The sequence below is a fragment of the Aotus nancymaae genome, unplaced genomic scaffold (genome assembly GCF_030222135.1).
Source record: "Aotus nancymaae isolate 86718 unplaced genomic scaffold, 86718_ANA_hifiasm-v0.15.2.pri h1tg000020l, whole genome shotgun sequence".
Taxonomy (NCBI): Eukaryota; Metazoa; Chordata; class Mammalia; order Primates; family Aotidae; genus Aotus; species Aotus nancymaae.
The window spans coordinates 64,295,876-64,312,416 of record NW_026988432.1 but is presented as its reverse complement, the minus strand read 5'-3'; the positions used below and the strand labels follow the sequence as shown (position 1 = coordinate 64,312,416).

General features: G+C 37.8%; 1 protein-coding gene across 8 annotated transcripts in view; it reads right to left on the bottom strand.

Moving 5' to 3' along the window:
- PTPRM (protein tyrosine phosphatase receptor type M) overlaps positions 1 to 16,541 on the bottom strand; it is an 849,557-nt gene that overhangs the window by 441,210 nt on the left and 391,806 nt on the right. For 4 of the 8 annotated variants that reach the window (XM_012446821.3, XM_012446813.3, XM_064379418.1 and 1 more), the window contains exons 6-7: positions 13,610 to 13,784; positions 7,867 to 8,160 (exon numbers count right to left, since the gene is read on the bottom strand). In XM_012446821.3, coding sequence (XP_012302244.1) covers positions 7,867 to 8,160; positions 13,610 to 13,784 — 469 coding nt within the window. Of the gene's footprint in view, positions 1 to 7,866; positions 8,161 to 13,609; positions 13,785 to 16,070; positions 16,105 to 16,140; positions 16,244 to 16,541 lie in introns of those variants that run through there. The other 4 variants (XM_064379422.1, XM_012446823.2, XM_064379420.1 and 1 more) reach the window with 3 other exon arrangements.

Here is a 16,541-nt window from a genome sequence, read left to right as displayed (position 1 = left end):
TTCCTCATGTTAGATGGCTCATCAGAGGGACAGCAAGACTAGGCCACAGGCCCCTGATTGCAATCTCCAGTTCTTTCCCTTGATTTTCCTGGCCTCCTCAGTGTGTATTCAAAGCTACACGAGAAGCCACCTAAAAAGATTTCAAAAACAAGCCTAAAGGAAGCTGAGGAGCACTGTTAGCACACTCATTTTTCACAGCCAAGGGGCTCACTCAACACCTTCAAGAGAGCTGTCAGAACACTTTAAGAGTCACTGGATAACTCTATGAACAACCACTTCCATCTGTCCACACTTTTTGGAGGAGCTTCCGAACCTCTCATGCAGAATTGCTCCAACAGGTCTGTTCTATCCCCCTCCACTGCTGCCTTAGGATTCAAGCACAGGGAAAGTGCTGAATCAGTGTTTAAGGGGAGCAGAACATGAGGTTTAGGTATCAATTTCAAAATCTCGGGGGCCTAAACACCTGTAAGGAAGGGACTGAATATATTATAATAAAAAAGATGCTCTGTTGCTGATATGTTCCTATCCTATGCACACTGTGATGTGATCCAAAGTATTTTACATCTGCAATCTAATAGGGAAGGTACTCCTCATGCCCTTTTAATGTTCATAATTTAAAAAGGTTCTTAATGGCTGAACGTATTAAAAATTCATTAAAACATGTTGCCCTTTGGCAGAGCTGTTTAGAATTAGAACATTTTTAATTTTTTCCCTGGTAAATAAACTTAAATTAAAAATAAATTATGCTCCACTCAATTAGGTCTTTGGCTTTTATTCCTTCTAAATAACAGCCATTGTCAGATTAGCTCCTACATGGCCCCAGGTACGTGAGGGTCAGCCCTGTAAGTGCAGATACTTATTGTAATGCCAGTGATAATTTTGTATAGAAAAGACAAATCTGACTATCTTTGATTTAAGAGAAAATAAATCAGGTTTTGGCAGGGTTTAATTTCAGATTATCCCCATTTCGACCAGAATTATTTCCTTTTTTCCCACAAAAAGAAATTAAAAATAATAAATAGTAGCAAGGTTGGCCTTCAGTTGAATGCAGGTATCATGCAGTTTTGGCTTCATGTAATGCCCCCTTGCCAAGGAACCTGTCACTACTCATTTCCAACATGAGAATCTCATTCAGCTGTATTTAAGACAAGTCACTCTCATGTTACCACTAGGCAAACACAGTAAATTAGTATTTCAAAACCAATATGAACTTAAATCTCGTGACATTTAGACTAGATCGGGTATGACAGACAGGGCATGCCATGACATAAGGCATACTGAGAGATGTTGTCAAGGTATAAGATAAAAGAAAACACAGCACCATAAATCTATAGTTAGTACAAAATTCCCAGTCAAGAATGTTGGGTCCTTACTCTGATGGAACACTAATCCTTTATTTATCCTCCATATATACACACACACACACATATATATATATATATAACCTATATATTCCCTCCCTCCAATACCCCCAAATATATGTTTGTTTATATATGTTTTCTGTTCATAGAAGAACAAAGCAAGGATACAAGAAAGCTACACAAATACATGTCTTCAAGTGCAACAGTACAACTGTCATCGCAAAGAACAGGAGATTCACAAAACTGCATACCACAATGGGATCAGCCATACTGAACCTTTCACAGAATAAAGATTGAAAGGTGAAATAACTCCAAATAGTGACAAGTATGTCTATTGTCTTGTGCCACTGAAAATATTGCAGATAAGATAGCCATAACTGCATGTTATCAAAGCATCTAAGTATAACAAAATACATTTTAACATAATACATATTTCAAGTTTTTATTATAGTTATGTAAAAAGCTCTAACTAGGCACATACTAGGCAGATAAATATACACCCCTATGCAGACAGGTATTAAAACTCACTCACTCTTAATCATTTAAAAGAACGAAGTTATAAAAACACTACTACTTTTATAAAAAACATATCACATTTATAAAAATGTGTGTACTTCTTATATATCACATTTATTAAAGACTTCTAACACATCACTCCTATTCCCAGCAAGCAGCAGGCTGGCCATGGACGGGATGGCCTTGCCATTCTGACAGAACACTTCTAGGACACCTGATTGTATTTGGACTCCTCAGGAACCTAGCAGTACATGCTTTACTAGCAAACATTTCCCTCGGCCATAAAGAAGGTGCATTTTTAAACTGAAAGCCAAAGTCAGTGCTTATAGACTCTAAGTAGTTCACAAAGAATTACATGAAACAAATATATACAATTCAATTATCAGCATAATTAAAAAGGTATAATCGCACATGTGATGACATGGATGAATCTGGAGAACATTATGCTACATGGAATAAGCCAGTTACAGAAAGACAAATACTGCATGATTCCACTTACAGGAGACATGTAAATAGTTAAATCCATGGAGACAAAAAGGAGACTGGTGGTTGCCAGGGTTATGGTGAAGGGGAATGGAGAGTTAGTGTTTAGCAGATGCAGAGTTTCATGGAAGATGCAAAGATTCTGAATGAGAACTAGTATTTGACAGCATAACAGGGTGACAAAAGTCACTAATAATTTCATAGTACATTTAAAAATGACAAAGAGTGTAACTGGATTGTTTGTAACACAAAGGATAAATGCTTCAGGTGACGGATATCCCATTTACCCTGATGTGATTATTACACATTGTATGGCTGTATCAAAATATCTCATGTACCTCATAAATATATACACCTACTATGTGCCCACAGACAATAAAAAGATTCTGGAGATTGGCTGAATGTACCTAACATGATTAAACTGTACACTTAGAACTTGTTAAAATGGTAAATTTTGTTATGTGTATTTAAAGACAATAAGATAATAAAAAACATCACGTCCTACCTCTCTATTCTCTATCCCTTCTATTTTTTTCATAACATTTATCATTATCTGACACTGTATTGCATATCCATGTGTTGTGTGTGCGTGCATGTGTGTGTGTGTGTGTGTGTGTGTGTGTATTGTTTTTAGAGACAGGGTTTTACTCTGTCAATGTTGGAGTGCAGTAGTGTTATTACAGCTCACTGTAATCTCCAACTCCTGGGCTCAAGTTATCCTCCTATCTCAGCCTTCCAAATAGCTGGGACTGTAAGTGCATGCTACCGTACCTAGCTAATTTTTAATTTAATTTTTTGTAGCAATGAGTCTTGCTATGTTTCCCAAGCTGGCCTCAAACTCCTGGTATCAAGCAGTCCTCCTGCCTTGGCCACATGTATATATATATGTGGGCTTGGAACAGTGCCTGGCAAATATGGATGCTCAATATATATCTTATGGATAATTTTTAAGGTACAATCATGATTTTTTCAAATATTTTAATGCTAAAGAACATATTAAGTTAAACTTTTACTCTCACCAATCTTAATTGTTTAATCATTAGTTTACAATCATCCTTCATTAGCTCGTGGGCCAGTTATTGGCAAGTCACTTAACCACAGTTAACCTATAACCAGAATACATAAAAAGAAGTATCTCCAACTAAAAGACATAAAAATCCCACTGTGAAAATTAATCTAACAACATCACCCATTTCTCTGTTTCAAGTAGCTACTATAATTGCTTGTGAAATACAGGCTGCACATAAGTTGTGCACATTAGAGATGAAGATGTGGAATCAGGGAAGCTATGCGATTGGATCAAGGTCTCACGTGGAGAGCGTGTGCAAATATTTGGAAATAATTTTCAGAAGCATAAGAAGCAAGAGTTTTTGAAGTGTGTTACGATACAATCCTTGCAGAAATCCAACCAGGTAATGAGATTGTGTCTATAAGCCACACAGGAAAATCAATTCCATTGCACAGATGATGGGCAATAAATAGTAATCTTGCCATTTTAATACAAGAAGCTAATACAGTTTCATGGGTGTCACCAAAAAAATAATAGGACAGGTGCCACTGATGCAGCACAGAAATGAAAACATAGAGCTTGGCCAAAATAAATGGATTTAACAGATGAGAACATAATGCACAATTGTGAGGAATTCTATGAGCCCACAATAGAAAACCATGGTTCTCAGATTTTAGATTTCCCAGATAAGTAATATTTCTAAAACATTGGGTAATGAGGTTACCTGTGTCTAATTCTTCTGAATGAAAACATTAAAAGACAAAAATTTATTAAGTGGTAGTTAACTCTGATTGACCATGTGCTGTATGTAAGAGTTTGTTCTAGCAACTAATATGCATTGGCTCATTAAGGTTCACAACACAACAATGAAATATATATTATTATCGTCACCTCTGTTTTACAGATAAGGCAACTCAGGCCGAGAGAAGGTTAGCAGTTTTTCTCTAGTCCTGTGTCTAGTGCCAGGCAGAGCCAAAACTCAAACCCAGGTGGCTGCTCCCAGAGCCGGTGGTCTCAACTGCTGACTCTGGCTCTAGCACTCAAAAGCACTATTATTTCATGGATGAAGTGATATTTTAGGCCAAAAACCAGGCAGCATATCTCAGATTGAGTCAGTCCTTCAAATTTATTCTATTTCACTGTAATAAAAACTTACGCCCCCTTTGCTCAGATTTTTGGAAAAGTGATAGCAGACCTTCACTGCCCAAAGAATAGTACTTGATAAGCATGATTATGGAGTATTTAGACAAGGATGAAATAAAAATGAAACTGCAAGACTTTCAGGGTAGAAATATCCAGCGGATCATCTCATCAGAAAGAAAGCAAGAAATGAATCACAGAATTTCATATTGAAGAGATCTTCAAGGTCAACCAGCTCAATCCTCTTCTGAACATAGAAATCACTTTCTACCATGTCAGGTTATACTTGAACAAATCAGCCACAAGAAACTCACTATTCATGACTCAGCCTTTCCTCTTCACCCCCTTCTCGGTTCTTTCCACCATTACTCATTGGTTGAAAAAGGTTCCACACCCTTTTCTATCCTGATTGCTCTCCCCATGGGCAAAATTTATTTTGTTCTGTCTCTCTTAAAAAGCAGGAACTAGAAATAAAGTGAGAATTATGGGAAGCCTAAACAGTACTGGTAGAGTAAGGCTATTACCTCCTTCAATATGGTCATTTTGCTTTCCTGATGCAACCTAAGATTATTTTAGATTTTTTTTTTGTAGGGTATGGTAAAGAACTAATATCACAGGGATAATTAATACAACATGGGTGATATCGTAGATTTATTTGCATTGAAGCCAAATCCTCAATCTCTTCTTCATATATATTGCTGCTAAATTGTATTACTCTAATTCTAAGCCAGTACTCTTGGCTTTTTTAAACCATACAAGAAGGATTTAGATTTATTCCTACTACTTATCACCCTATTAGATTCATTCACCATTTGCGCCTGGCCAAGGATATTTTCCATTAATTGCTGCAGAATGCTTCCAGTCTCTCCCAGGTTTTTGAAATCCATGACTTCCTCTTTAGGTACTCCAAATGCTGACAAACCATCTGTATAACACTTTGGAACTGATATCAAATTTTGATTCTATACTTTACAACATCTGTCTTTTTCCCTTTAACTTGTTCCAGATTCCCAAAATTCCACACAGATCATAAACAGTGATTACTGATATTACCTGCAGATTTTCTCAAAACCCCAGCTTAAGAAAGGGTCAACTACAGTTCTTCCTATAGCAAGAAGTCTCATTTGACTTCACTTTCCTCACCTGTCACTTTCCTCACCCATCTAATATGTCTCCCCCTCTTCTTTCTAACTTTGACCCTCTCAGCTAACATTTCCCCAGCCATTTTGTAAGGGTGACTCCATGCCAGTGCAGGGCACACCCAGACCATGCATCACGAACAGCACCAACTGCAGGCTGCAAACAGTTAAGAGGAAAGGGTGCATTGTCATTAGGCTTCCTGGCTTAGGTGAGATTTCATACATTAAGGCACAGTGTGGGCCAACAAATATCAATTCAAAATTGGTTTTCACTTCTTAAAAAGAACTGTCAATCTATTATAAAAAGGTAGTTTGTCTCTTTCAGCATTATCCATTTACACATCATGCAGCAATATCAAGTCTTCCTGAAAACACAGACACATGCATTATAATCAGTGGAAATATATACAGCAATGTATCAATAGCTGAGATGTACAGACACAAAACCAAAAGAAAAGGCAAAAATGTGTTAAAAAAAAAAAAAGGATAGGATTGGAAACATTATGTAGGTGGGGCTGCTAGTGACTGGAATTGAAACAGATCACACTCTCGAATCTAAATAATGAAATTCTAACCTGCTTTTGGAAAGAGAGAGAAACTACCTATTGCCATGCCCAAAACAGGAGTTCTTAAGATAATACTAAAGTGAAATACACCAAACTTACTTCTTATAGAGTGAGCTTAGAAGTGGACAGGAGCTCACATGGGCTATACTTTCCTGGTCTGTATTATGGGGATCACAGAACCTGCCCTGGAGAATTCATAAGGCAGCGGTAAAATAACTAACGGATTTGAAAGCGATGTCTATGTTGTTAAATGATATAGGCGATATTATCCACAGCTATTGTTTTCATTGCAACAAATGATGAGATAAAATTGTTTTACAACAATAATGGAATTTACTCAATTAAATAGAGGAGATGACAAGGTTTAAAGAAGACAGGAAGAGAAAGGATGGGGAAATTCTCCTTTCTCTTTAGAACCACCACTCAGGGCTGTGGGAATCACCAGTTCAAAACAGCAAGTTTTATTCCAGGGACCAGAGTCCCTGCACAAAGGTGCCAGGAGGATACAGATGTGGGGCCTGAGAAAAATAGCAAAGTATACAGTTTACTAACCCAGGCCAGTCCCTGTACTCAATAGCATGTATCCCCAGGAAAAAAAAAAATACCTGTTCGCTTTTCTAACAAATATCTTTTTTAAAACACAGAATTTTCCATGAGTATTGAACTTGTGGACATAGTAGAATATAAATTATGAAGAATAAATTTTTAAATTGGCTACAATGGTTAATGTTTAATAATTTCTCCTACTCCTACCAGAAAGGGACTATGGTAAGCATTTTTAAAACTTAAGAAAGAAATGAAACATTGATAAATGTATTCTTATTGAATGCTACCTGAATATTTAACACCATAACAATTTATGGAATCTCCTCATCTCAGCACACAATTCAACAGAGAAATTCCTCATTTACATGGTAAAAGAGCATTTCAGTATCCCAATATACTGTTTCTCTCCACTTCCTACCAGAGAGTAGCCATATAGAAATGACACAACAACCTTTAATGGGGGAACTTTCTTCAGGTTTTGATTTTTGGAAGATTTTACACATCTCTCTCCATTAACTCTACTTTAAGTTGCAGAATGGGTTTAGCATAATTAGAAATTTATAATCTAAGAAACTAAAGACTGCACCCAGCACACAAATTATTCTTGCTTATGATACAAATGGCCCCAACTCATTGGCCAGCAGACCCTCCATTAAACACCCATCAATGAAAACACATTTTTAAGGATCTCTAAGACGGAATCTGTTATTCCAGAGCCCATTTAGGCTGCAAGCACATTAACTATGAACATAAAACAAAGGGGCCAAATTAAGAGGGTCTGACCTATTAGAGGACATCATTAGAGTAGACAGTTTCTGTGAACCTCACGGACAATTCTCGTATGAACTATTGTAGTACTTGGAGTAAGAAGTAAATTAAGAATAGGAAAACGGGTGGAGGAAGGCTGAGAAATACCAAGCCTCGAGGTCAACGATCCCCAAGTTCAAAGGTGTTAGCCAACTATTCACAGGCTAAGGGCAGTTTTTGTTCATACACAGGTTTTGATAGAGCTAGGGGAAGCGTGCTAGCCATCTGATCAACCCCAGTGCTGCCAGTCAACACCTGGAAAGACAATAACAATTAGTTGCAATATTCCTTATACTCACCAGCACACTTTGTTCTCGTCCTGAGGGCTGGCCCAGGAGAGCCAGTGCCACCCTCCCCTGGCCTGGTCAGGAGCACACTAATCTCATATTCTGTATCGGGGTCAAGGTGTCCAATTTTATAGCTCGTGGAATCGACTGGCTGCCGGTCATTCCAGCTCCCACTGGCCGTGCAGTACTCCACCTCTCGGGCGACAATGGGCCCGTCCCCATTGATGGAGTTGGCGTTCAGCTGTATCCACAGATAGGTGGCTCCCACGGAGGCGAGCTGAGGTGGGGCAATAGGAACAGGTGGTTCTGAAAGGCAAACCAGAAAGCTGTCTTTCAGATGCTTTACTCTGCATTCTTAAAAGAGCTAAACATGCATCAATTATTAAAATGTAGAAGATATTAACATTTCAGGAATAAATTGATACAAACAATTTGTTCAGGTTAATAAGAAAAAGCATATTGATAAAGGTTTTCACAGCATTCAAAGTTGTGAAATAAACCATCTTTAAACACATATGCTTATTCAAGTATGCATAACCCTAATTTGTTTTAGGATACCAACCATTGTGCATAGCATATGCAAATTAGCATATCTGATACTTTTTGTGATGAATTAATACAGAAAATATTCTCAAGAGAAAAATGCATTAAAGTGGTGCCTGTTTTAGAATAATAGTAACAATATCTTAAATAAGTGAGTTCTCTCATTAGAGTGAGTCAGTTACCCAGATATCAAAGGAATTTTTTTTCTCTCACTAAAGTCAACTGGTGAAAGTTCTCCCAAGTATTTAAGCTCTAGGAAGCATTCATCGTCAATCTCCTTATTGAGAATGTCCTCAAAATCATCAAAGGTATTAGTTTCTACATCATTAAATTGTTTCCTTATATTTATATTCCAAAGATATCATCACTTTAAAAACATGGCTGAAATTATAGTTTATCTCATCAAAAATAAATCTACAAGATGACTCATTTCCCAAAATAACAATCAAAATGGACTCAATTTGCTACAGGAGAATTGAGCATTCTGGATAATGAAGTCCACCACTGCTGCCATTCAGGGAACTTCCAGTAATAAGTCTTACTAAAGCAGTGAATAGAAGGGAAAGCTCTGAAGCTAAGAACATACCATGCCCAGTTCATAAAACTAAGAAATCAATAGCAAACACACTTTACAACCCAAGAAAGTCCCTCTCATTGTTTAAAATCTGAGATCGACTCTTTTTCTATATCATTGTCAATCTTATGATAAATAGTATTCCCAGTATATTAGTTAGATGCTCGCTGAAAGGCTCTCCAGGTACCAAATGAAGATATTCCATGTGCCAATGTCACTGTGAATGATACCACACATGATAAATGAGATCATTGCACAAAACAACGTATTTCTACCTGAATAATTTCCCTCTCAGAAAAACACAGATCTAGTGATTTTTTTCAAGACTGTTTCCATGGGTGATTTGTGCCTTTTTGGCATGTTCTGTTTTTAACTCCTCATTTTGCTCATACAAATGCATGGAAAAATAAAATCCACTATATCCTATTACTGACATATGCTGGTTTGCTTGCTGAAATTTCTGCTGCTCTCTTGCATCCTCTTGCACGGCAAACATAACTAATCAATCACAGCTGTGTTTCCTGCTGAAGAGGACTTTAGGGAAGCTAGCACTACATGAGGTTTGCACCTGAGATGATACTGGGTTAATTCCTAGACCAGCTAAAAACCAGCAACACTGGTTCCCTTTGTTGGGTTGGGTGTCTCAGTTCTTTTTCATATTCAAGGTGGAATAAGTCATACCGATTTTTTTAAATTGCTAGGGAAATCTCACTTAATTAAGTCAAAATAAGACAACAAACTGTAAATGAATTTTACTTCAGAGACTACAAACATAATGCACATTTACTAAAATATTGTTCCTGTTATTTATAAACTGAAACTTTGTGCTCGTTTTTCATTTCTTTAAACAGCTCTGCCTTAACTCACAATGATTTAACATCAATTCATATCATTAGGCGATTCCTTGAACCAAGACATGAAATGGGCCTTTTATGGTATATCCTAAGGCATTTATGTAGCTAGGCTGAAAGAGCAGTTAATTACTTTCAAGTTGCAAATGCTAGCAAGAGTTGTTGAACTGCCATTCAAAATAAAACTCAGGGGCAAAGTCACAAAGGGTCATGAGTACACTCACTCACTCAAGACATTGTTACTAGTCTTCTAAAATAGGCAGGGCTTTAGTGCATTTGTTTTCTGAGAATATTTTCTATATTAATTCCCCATGGGGAATTAATATAGAAAATACCAGATATGCTAAAGAAAAGTACCAGATATGCTAAATCAAATGAAAGATTCAACTAGAACTGGAAATAACTGGAACAGACATTCAGAAGGACTTTTGGTTTACAGAAGAATCAGTACAAAATAAAGCAACATTTAAATTTTTGTTTTTAGATGGAGTCTTGCTCTGTTGTCCAGGCTGGAGTGCAGTGGCGCCATCATGGTTCTACAGCCTCTGCCTCCTGGGTTCAAGTGTTTCTCCAGCCTTAGCCTCCTGAGTAGCTGGGATTATAGGTATGTGCCACCATAGCTGGTTAGTTTTTATATTTCTAGTAGAGATGGGGTTTCGCCATGTTGGCCAGGCTGGTCTAGAACTCCTGACCTCAAGTGATGTGCCAACTTCAGCCTCCCAAAGTACTGGGATTACAGGCATGAGTCACCACACCTGGCCAACATTTACATTTTCAACAAATTTTCCCAAGGGAAAGGATGAAGGAAGTAAAAAAAGAAGGAAGGAGGAAAGAAGAATCTTAATCTGTACAAAGTGATAAAAAGCAATTTAAAATATTTTTTAATTCAAGTGAAAGGACACCATTAAACTAGTTCTAAATCAAGCCAGTAATAAGAGTACTTATATGCACAAAGACATGTATCTAATTGATACACATATGTAAATACCTGATACATCAATATGTCAATATCATATTTAACTGCATGAAATATGTTTACATATGAATATAGAAATGTAATTAAATAGGGTATTGACATATATATGCATATACACATGCACCGCAGAGATTATATGAAATATTTGTCTGTCCTTGGTTACCAAAAGTGGTTAGACATGAATAAAGATGAGAGTGATGGTTAACCAATTAAAGGACTTGGTCTTTATTTGAGGGGCTGGCCACAAATCAATGCGGGACCTTAAAAAGTTACAAACTCTATGTACTGTAGTTTCTCCCATTTGTAAAACATTAGCACTCCAAATATTATATGGTATATAAAAAAGTGTTAAATTATAGACAAATGGCCTAAAAATGTTAGTGTATATTTTGAAGTAATTTCCTCAAGGTAATAACTTTATAAAAACTAGGAGTATCTAGTATGTTATCTCATTTAAAAATATATTTATATACAAAACATGGCCATAAAATTATAAATGGAGAAAAACTTAAATTTCATAGTTGAATCTTAACTGCATGCAAATTGCCACGAGCTGTGGCAGTGTGCAGAAATGGAAAGAAGTTCCTGGACGTTTTTATCACAGTGAGCCAAGATACTACTACACTGGCATAAGACAGGAAATGTGGTGCAAAATATGAATAGAACCCATTCATTTTTTCTATTTATGTTTGTTCTAGTAGACTAGAAATTTGTAATTTACTTCTAACTCTCCACAAATTAACTTTTCCTCATAGGCAATTTTTAGAGATACTATTAGATTTGCATCCTACTAATCATTAACATGGGTACTGGCAGGTCATAGTGAAGCAGTGCAGCAACTGAAAGAAAAGGAAAAATAATCACAAACAACTGAACCAAGATAAAAATTAAATAATGGTAGTAATGATGATTATGATCATGATGAACTAGAAAATGACAAAACAGTTTGTAGGCAAACTAGTGTCCTTTTTGTACATCGTGATGTCTCACTTGCCAGAGCACTTTCAACAGGGCAGGGTGTGTACAGCAGGGAAGAATCTTAGTTTTGTTACAGACATTAAACCTAAATATTAGGCTGGTTCAAGTCTCATCACAAACAAAAACATGTTACGAATCTGCTGTGGCAAATACATTATCAGAGTGGATATCTTAATGTGCACTTCCTTATGCCAAACATCAGTCACTGCTGCAGATGATTAGTTCTCGAGATGGACTCACTGGGGAGCACTGTCCCTCATAAGCTACATGTGACTAAGATTGGCAGTGGTAATCTCTCAACAGAGCATATGGCTGATTCATCTAGAGGTTTTATAACAGAGCCTGTGTCCTTGGATATTCTGACTCAATATGGGTGTGGCAAGAGGAGGAAGGAGAGAATAGATGGTCAGGTATTTATATTTTTAAAAAAATTAGAAAGGTAGTTATGACATCCATTCCCCAGTGAAGACCACTGATAGACTGGACCAGAGAGAAGTTCATCCCCATCCTCCTCTCCCTTCCCACCAAGGGCCTGTCAAGCACCCACTGCTAACTATGTACACTTTGCATTTGATCTTCCTCATAGCTCTATAAAGTGGATAAACATGATTATCATCTGATATCTACCTCACACATAAGAAAACAGCAGCACAGACAGGGCAAGCCACTGGCCCACATCCACATACCTAGTTCTAGAATTTGAATCCACCAATCTTTAAAGCTGCCTCCCTAGAGAAATGTGCAGATAAAAGCAATAGCACATACAAAACAGGTCAATTTTTTTTTAAGAGACAGGGTCTCACTCTGCCCAGGTTGGAGTGCAAGGGCACAATCATAGCTCACTGCAGCCTACAACTCCTGGGTTCAGGTGATTCTCCAGCCTCATCCTCCTGAGTAGTTGGGAGTATAGGCAGTGCCACCATACCTGGTTAACTTTTTAAAATTATTTTTGTAGAGATGGGGTCTCACTATGTTGCCCAAGCTGGTCTTGGAACTTCTGGCCTCAGCTTCCCAAAGTGCTGGGATTATATATGTAGAGAGATCAATTTTATGTGCCATATTTAACAAATGCAGGGAAAACTTTTCTTAAAGCAGGCATCCTTCTGTTCTCCTAGGAAAAACAGCAATGACCTGCCACAGGTTGTCTAAAAATGCCTCATGGTACACCTCAAAGTCCAAATTATCCTGTCTGGGACCAAAAATTATCTTGGTGGCTCAATGCTATAAATTCCTCAGCCTACAAAAAACTCATTAAACTAGCTAAAGAAAACTTATTTCTCCTTTCTATTTTGCCTCATCCTCCACCTTCTTAAATATAATGACTCAATTTTTCAGTCATGCAAAATATAGTAATAGAACCTAACTGGAACATTATGAATGTCAACACAGTATTATCAATATGGCTCATGTGATAGGACTGAGCATTTTTATACTGACACTGCTTCATTTTATTAACCACCCCACTATCATAAACATCCTGGCTGATGAATATTTGCATTTTAAGTGATTTTTCTATCAGCAAAAAATTTTATTTCTAAAAAGAAATTTATAGGTTGTAATCTCTGTATATAGACTTGGCAGGAGATTTTGCCAAGAGCACATTCATTGTCTTGTAAGCAACTAAATAAACATAAATAAAATACATTTTTCAAAAATACTGTTCACATGCAAAATTTGTACTTAAAATGCAATCCATCAAAATAGCCTGTCATCAAACCACTGTTCAGAAACAGACAAGGATTAAGTTTAAGCCTTAAAGGAATAATGAACTAACAACTACCTAACATATCTACTTTAATAGAATATTCTGAGGTATAAAAACACACTAAATACCTTTAACTACCAATTCTGCATAGTTTGATATTCCAACCCCTCCTTCAGTGCGAATCATGCAGCGGTACTTTCCAGCATCTCGTTTGGTGGTATTCACAACATTAAACGAAGCAATGAAGCGTCGGGAGCTGGTCACCTTGATTTCCTTCAGAGGAGCATCTCGCACATCAATGCCCTGTATCAAGCAGGGTGGGGAGGACAAAAAGAAGCACTATCAGCTGTCAGAGCAAAACAATCAGACACCCAACAGCATGTAACCCATGTTATTTTCATGCAGATCTTGCTACAGTTGTTTATTACCCATGGGCAGTTACACCAGGAGCAGGAAACTAAAATTCTGTCATGATCAACACTTTAAAGACTGAGCAATGCAGCCAGGCGCAGTGGCTCACACCTGTAATCCCAGCACTTTGGGAGCTCAAAGTGGGCAGATCACCAGGTTAGGAGTTTGAGACCAGCCTGGTCAACATGGTGAAACCCTCTCTCTACTAAAAATACAATAATTAGCCAGGCGTGGTGGCAGGCGCCTGTAGTCTCAGCTACTCCATAAGCTGAGGCAAGAGAATCGTTTGAATCCAGGAGGCAGAGGTTGCAGTGAGCTGAGATTATGCCACTGTACTCCAGCCTAGGCGCAGCCTAGGCAACTGAGTGAGACTCCATCTCAAAAAAATAAAAATAAAAAGACAATGCAAAATTAAGTGTGCATAAATTTTTTGTTTTTGCCTCTTCAAAATATAAATTATATTAAATTAGTGCAACGGGGGAGTGAAAATACAGAAAACTTCATTACCTTGTTCTCAAACTATCAACATTTGGTCTTACAACGCTTTCTCTTATTTTTATGCTTGACTAGGAAATAAAATTAGCTCACCCACTACCCTATTACTTACTGACCTCATTTTATAAATGAAGTAATAATTTATTAAGAATAATATTTAAATATAAGTTAGGTTTTAGAGTACTCCCTATTGAACAGGACTAAAAGAATAGTTCAACCCTTTTGATGTTCTTCTTGTGTATACAAAAACCAAGCAGAAGTAGGTTCCTAATAATTATTAAGTGACATTCATATGTAACAAGAGAGGTTCCTCTCTACATCCCATATCCCCAGGTCCACACAAAGAAGGTTCCACAGCTGGGGCAGTTTGGTCTTTTATTATCCCCATATACTAAGTAACCCTTTAGTTATGCACACTTGGAAATCCATTTATTATTCCAATAGTTTAAAGCCTCAAAATCAGGTTAGAGATTTTATTTTTCTCTCTCCTGCACGCTCTCTCTCTCTCTGTCTCCATATATATACAAAGTTTCTCACACCAACAGTTCCCCATAGACAAATACGAATATCCAGCCCTGAAAACGTGTGTGTGTGTGTGTGTGTGTGTGTATGCGTGTGTGTTTTACAATCAGGAAAGAGGCTATCTTTAACATGTTATAAGTATTAGTAAAAAAAAACAATGAAAAAGACCTCAAGGCTAATATGCCAAGCATAATGTCCAAGCACTATGTCCATTATTCACCCAGCGACCACTCTTGGCATCCCAAGCAGGTGCTATCACTGTGTCAAGACACTATGATCACAATGGCAAACAAAAAACAGTGGTGGTCGGGCTTATGGGCCTCTAGTTATTGCGGTGTATAAGCTTGAAGTGAATACATAATCACAAACGATGGCCAAGCTGGTTTAGGAAAGATGAGCTGGCTAGCAGAAATCCCATTGTGGACCAGCTGCAGATACAGTGGCTGTGGGAGGCTAGTCTGAGGAGGTGACATGTGAGTTGAGATCTGAAGGGTAAACAGAAGCTAACCAGGCAAACGGTGGGAAGGAAAGAGCATTCTAGCTATAAGAAACAGTACAGGAAGCTCAAGATGGTAATCAAGAGCTGCAGGTTTTGGATAAAGTTAAGGCAGCCAATGGAGCCTGGGAGGTGGGCAAGCACCTGTGCACTCAGGGACTTGCAGGCTCTATTAAAATGTTTATATTCATAGCTACGATAATGCTGGCCTAAAAAAAATAGAACTCATCTGTATTATTCAGTGATTTATATTATGCAAAATCCTTTAAAAGCTTTTATCTTGTGATATTTTCACTGGCTGAATCTCCTAAGGGACACAAGTTTGGGAGTTAGCCTGACTAGCATGTCAAACCTATAGTGGCCATCCAGAGTGATTTACCTTCATAGAACCTCACTTTCCTAACCTGTAAAGGAGAGATGATACCACCCACTGTCAGGGCTACTGGGAAAACTCACAGACATACGCGAGGACACAGGCGTAACAACTGGCACCATGCAGCCCCTCCAGAGCTTTGGAACATCTGAGTGACGAATTCAAGGAGAAAGGCAGAGCGACTATCAAAGTACCACCTTACTACTGATAAACCTGAAACTGCAGAATATGGCTTAAGAATGCAGGAACAATGGGCTTGCTAATCCTGAAGCACAGAATTAAACAGACTCACCAACCCAGTCTCAGAACACACTAGAAAACCACAAGTCCTCCCCTATGTTGAGTGCTGCTGTAAAACTCACAGGATGGAGGGACAGGGTTCCCACAGGCAGTCAGCTCCCCAAAGAAGGGGCTGGGCTAGGCATACTCAGCCCTTCCTCCCAGGCAGCTTCTGCTTGGGCAGTGAGAAGGCAGAGAGCAGTGCTGCAACAGTACAGTTCCTGCCACTTGAAAGGAAACATCAGTAGTGGGGAAGAACAGTTCCATCAACATTATCTTTAGTATTATCTATAAAACAGTCTTGTTTATACCATAAAATGTCCTAAGTCAGAATATAAAGTCCCACATTATGCCTGCGTGTTTTTCACTAAATGCCCTAAATTTGTTCTCATAGACAGCATTAAGAAGTTAAAAAATGAAACAAAATCAAATATAGCATTAATAATACAACAGGAGAAAGGTTCCTGTCTGTTTTCCATAGATA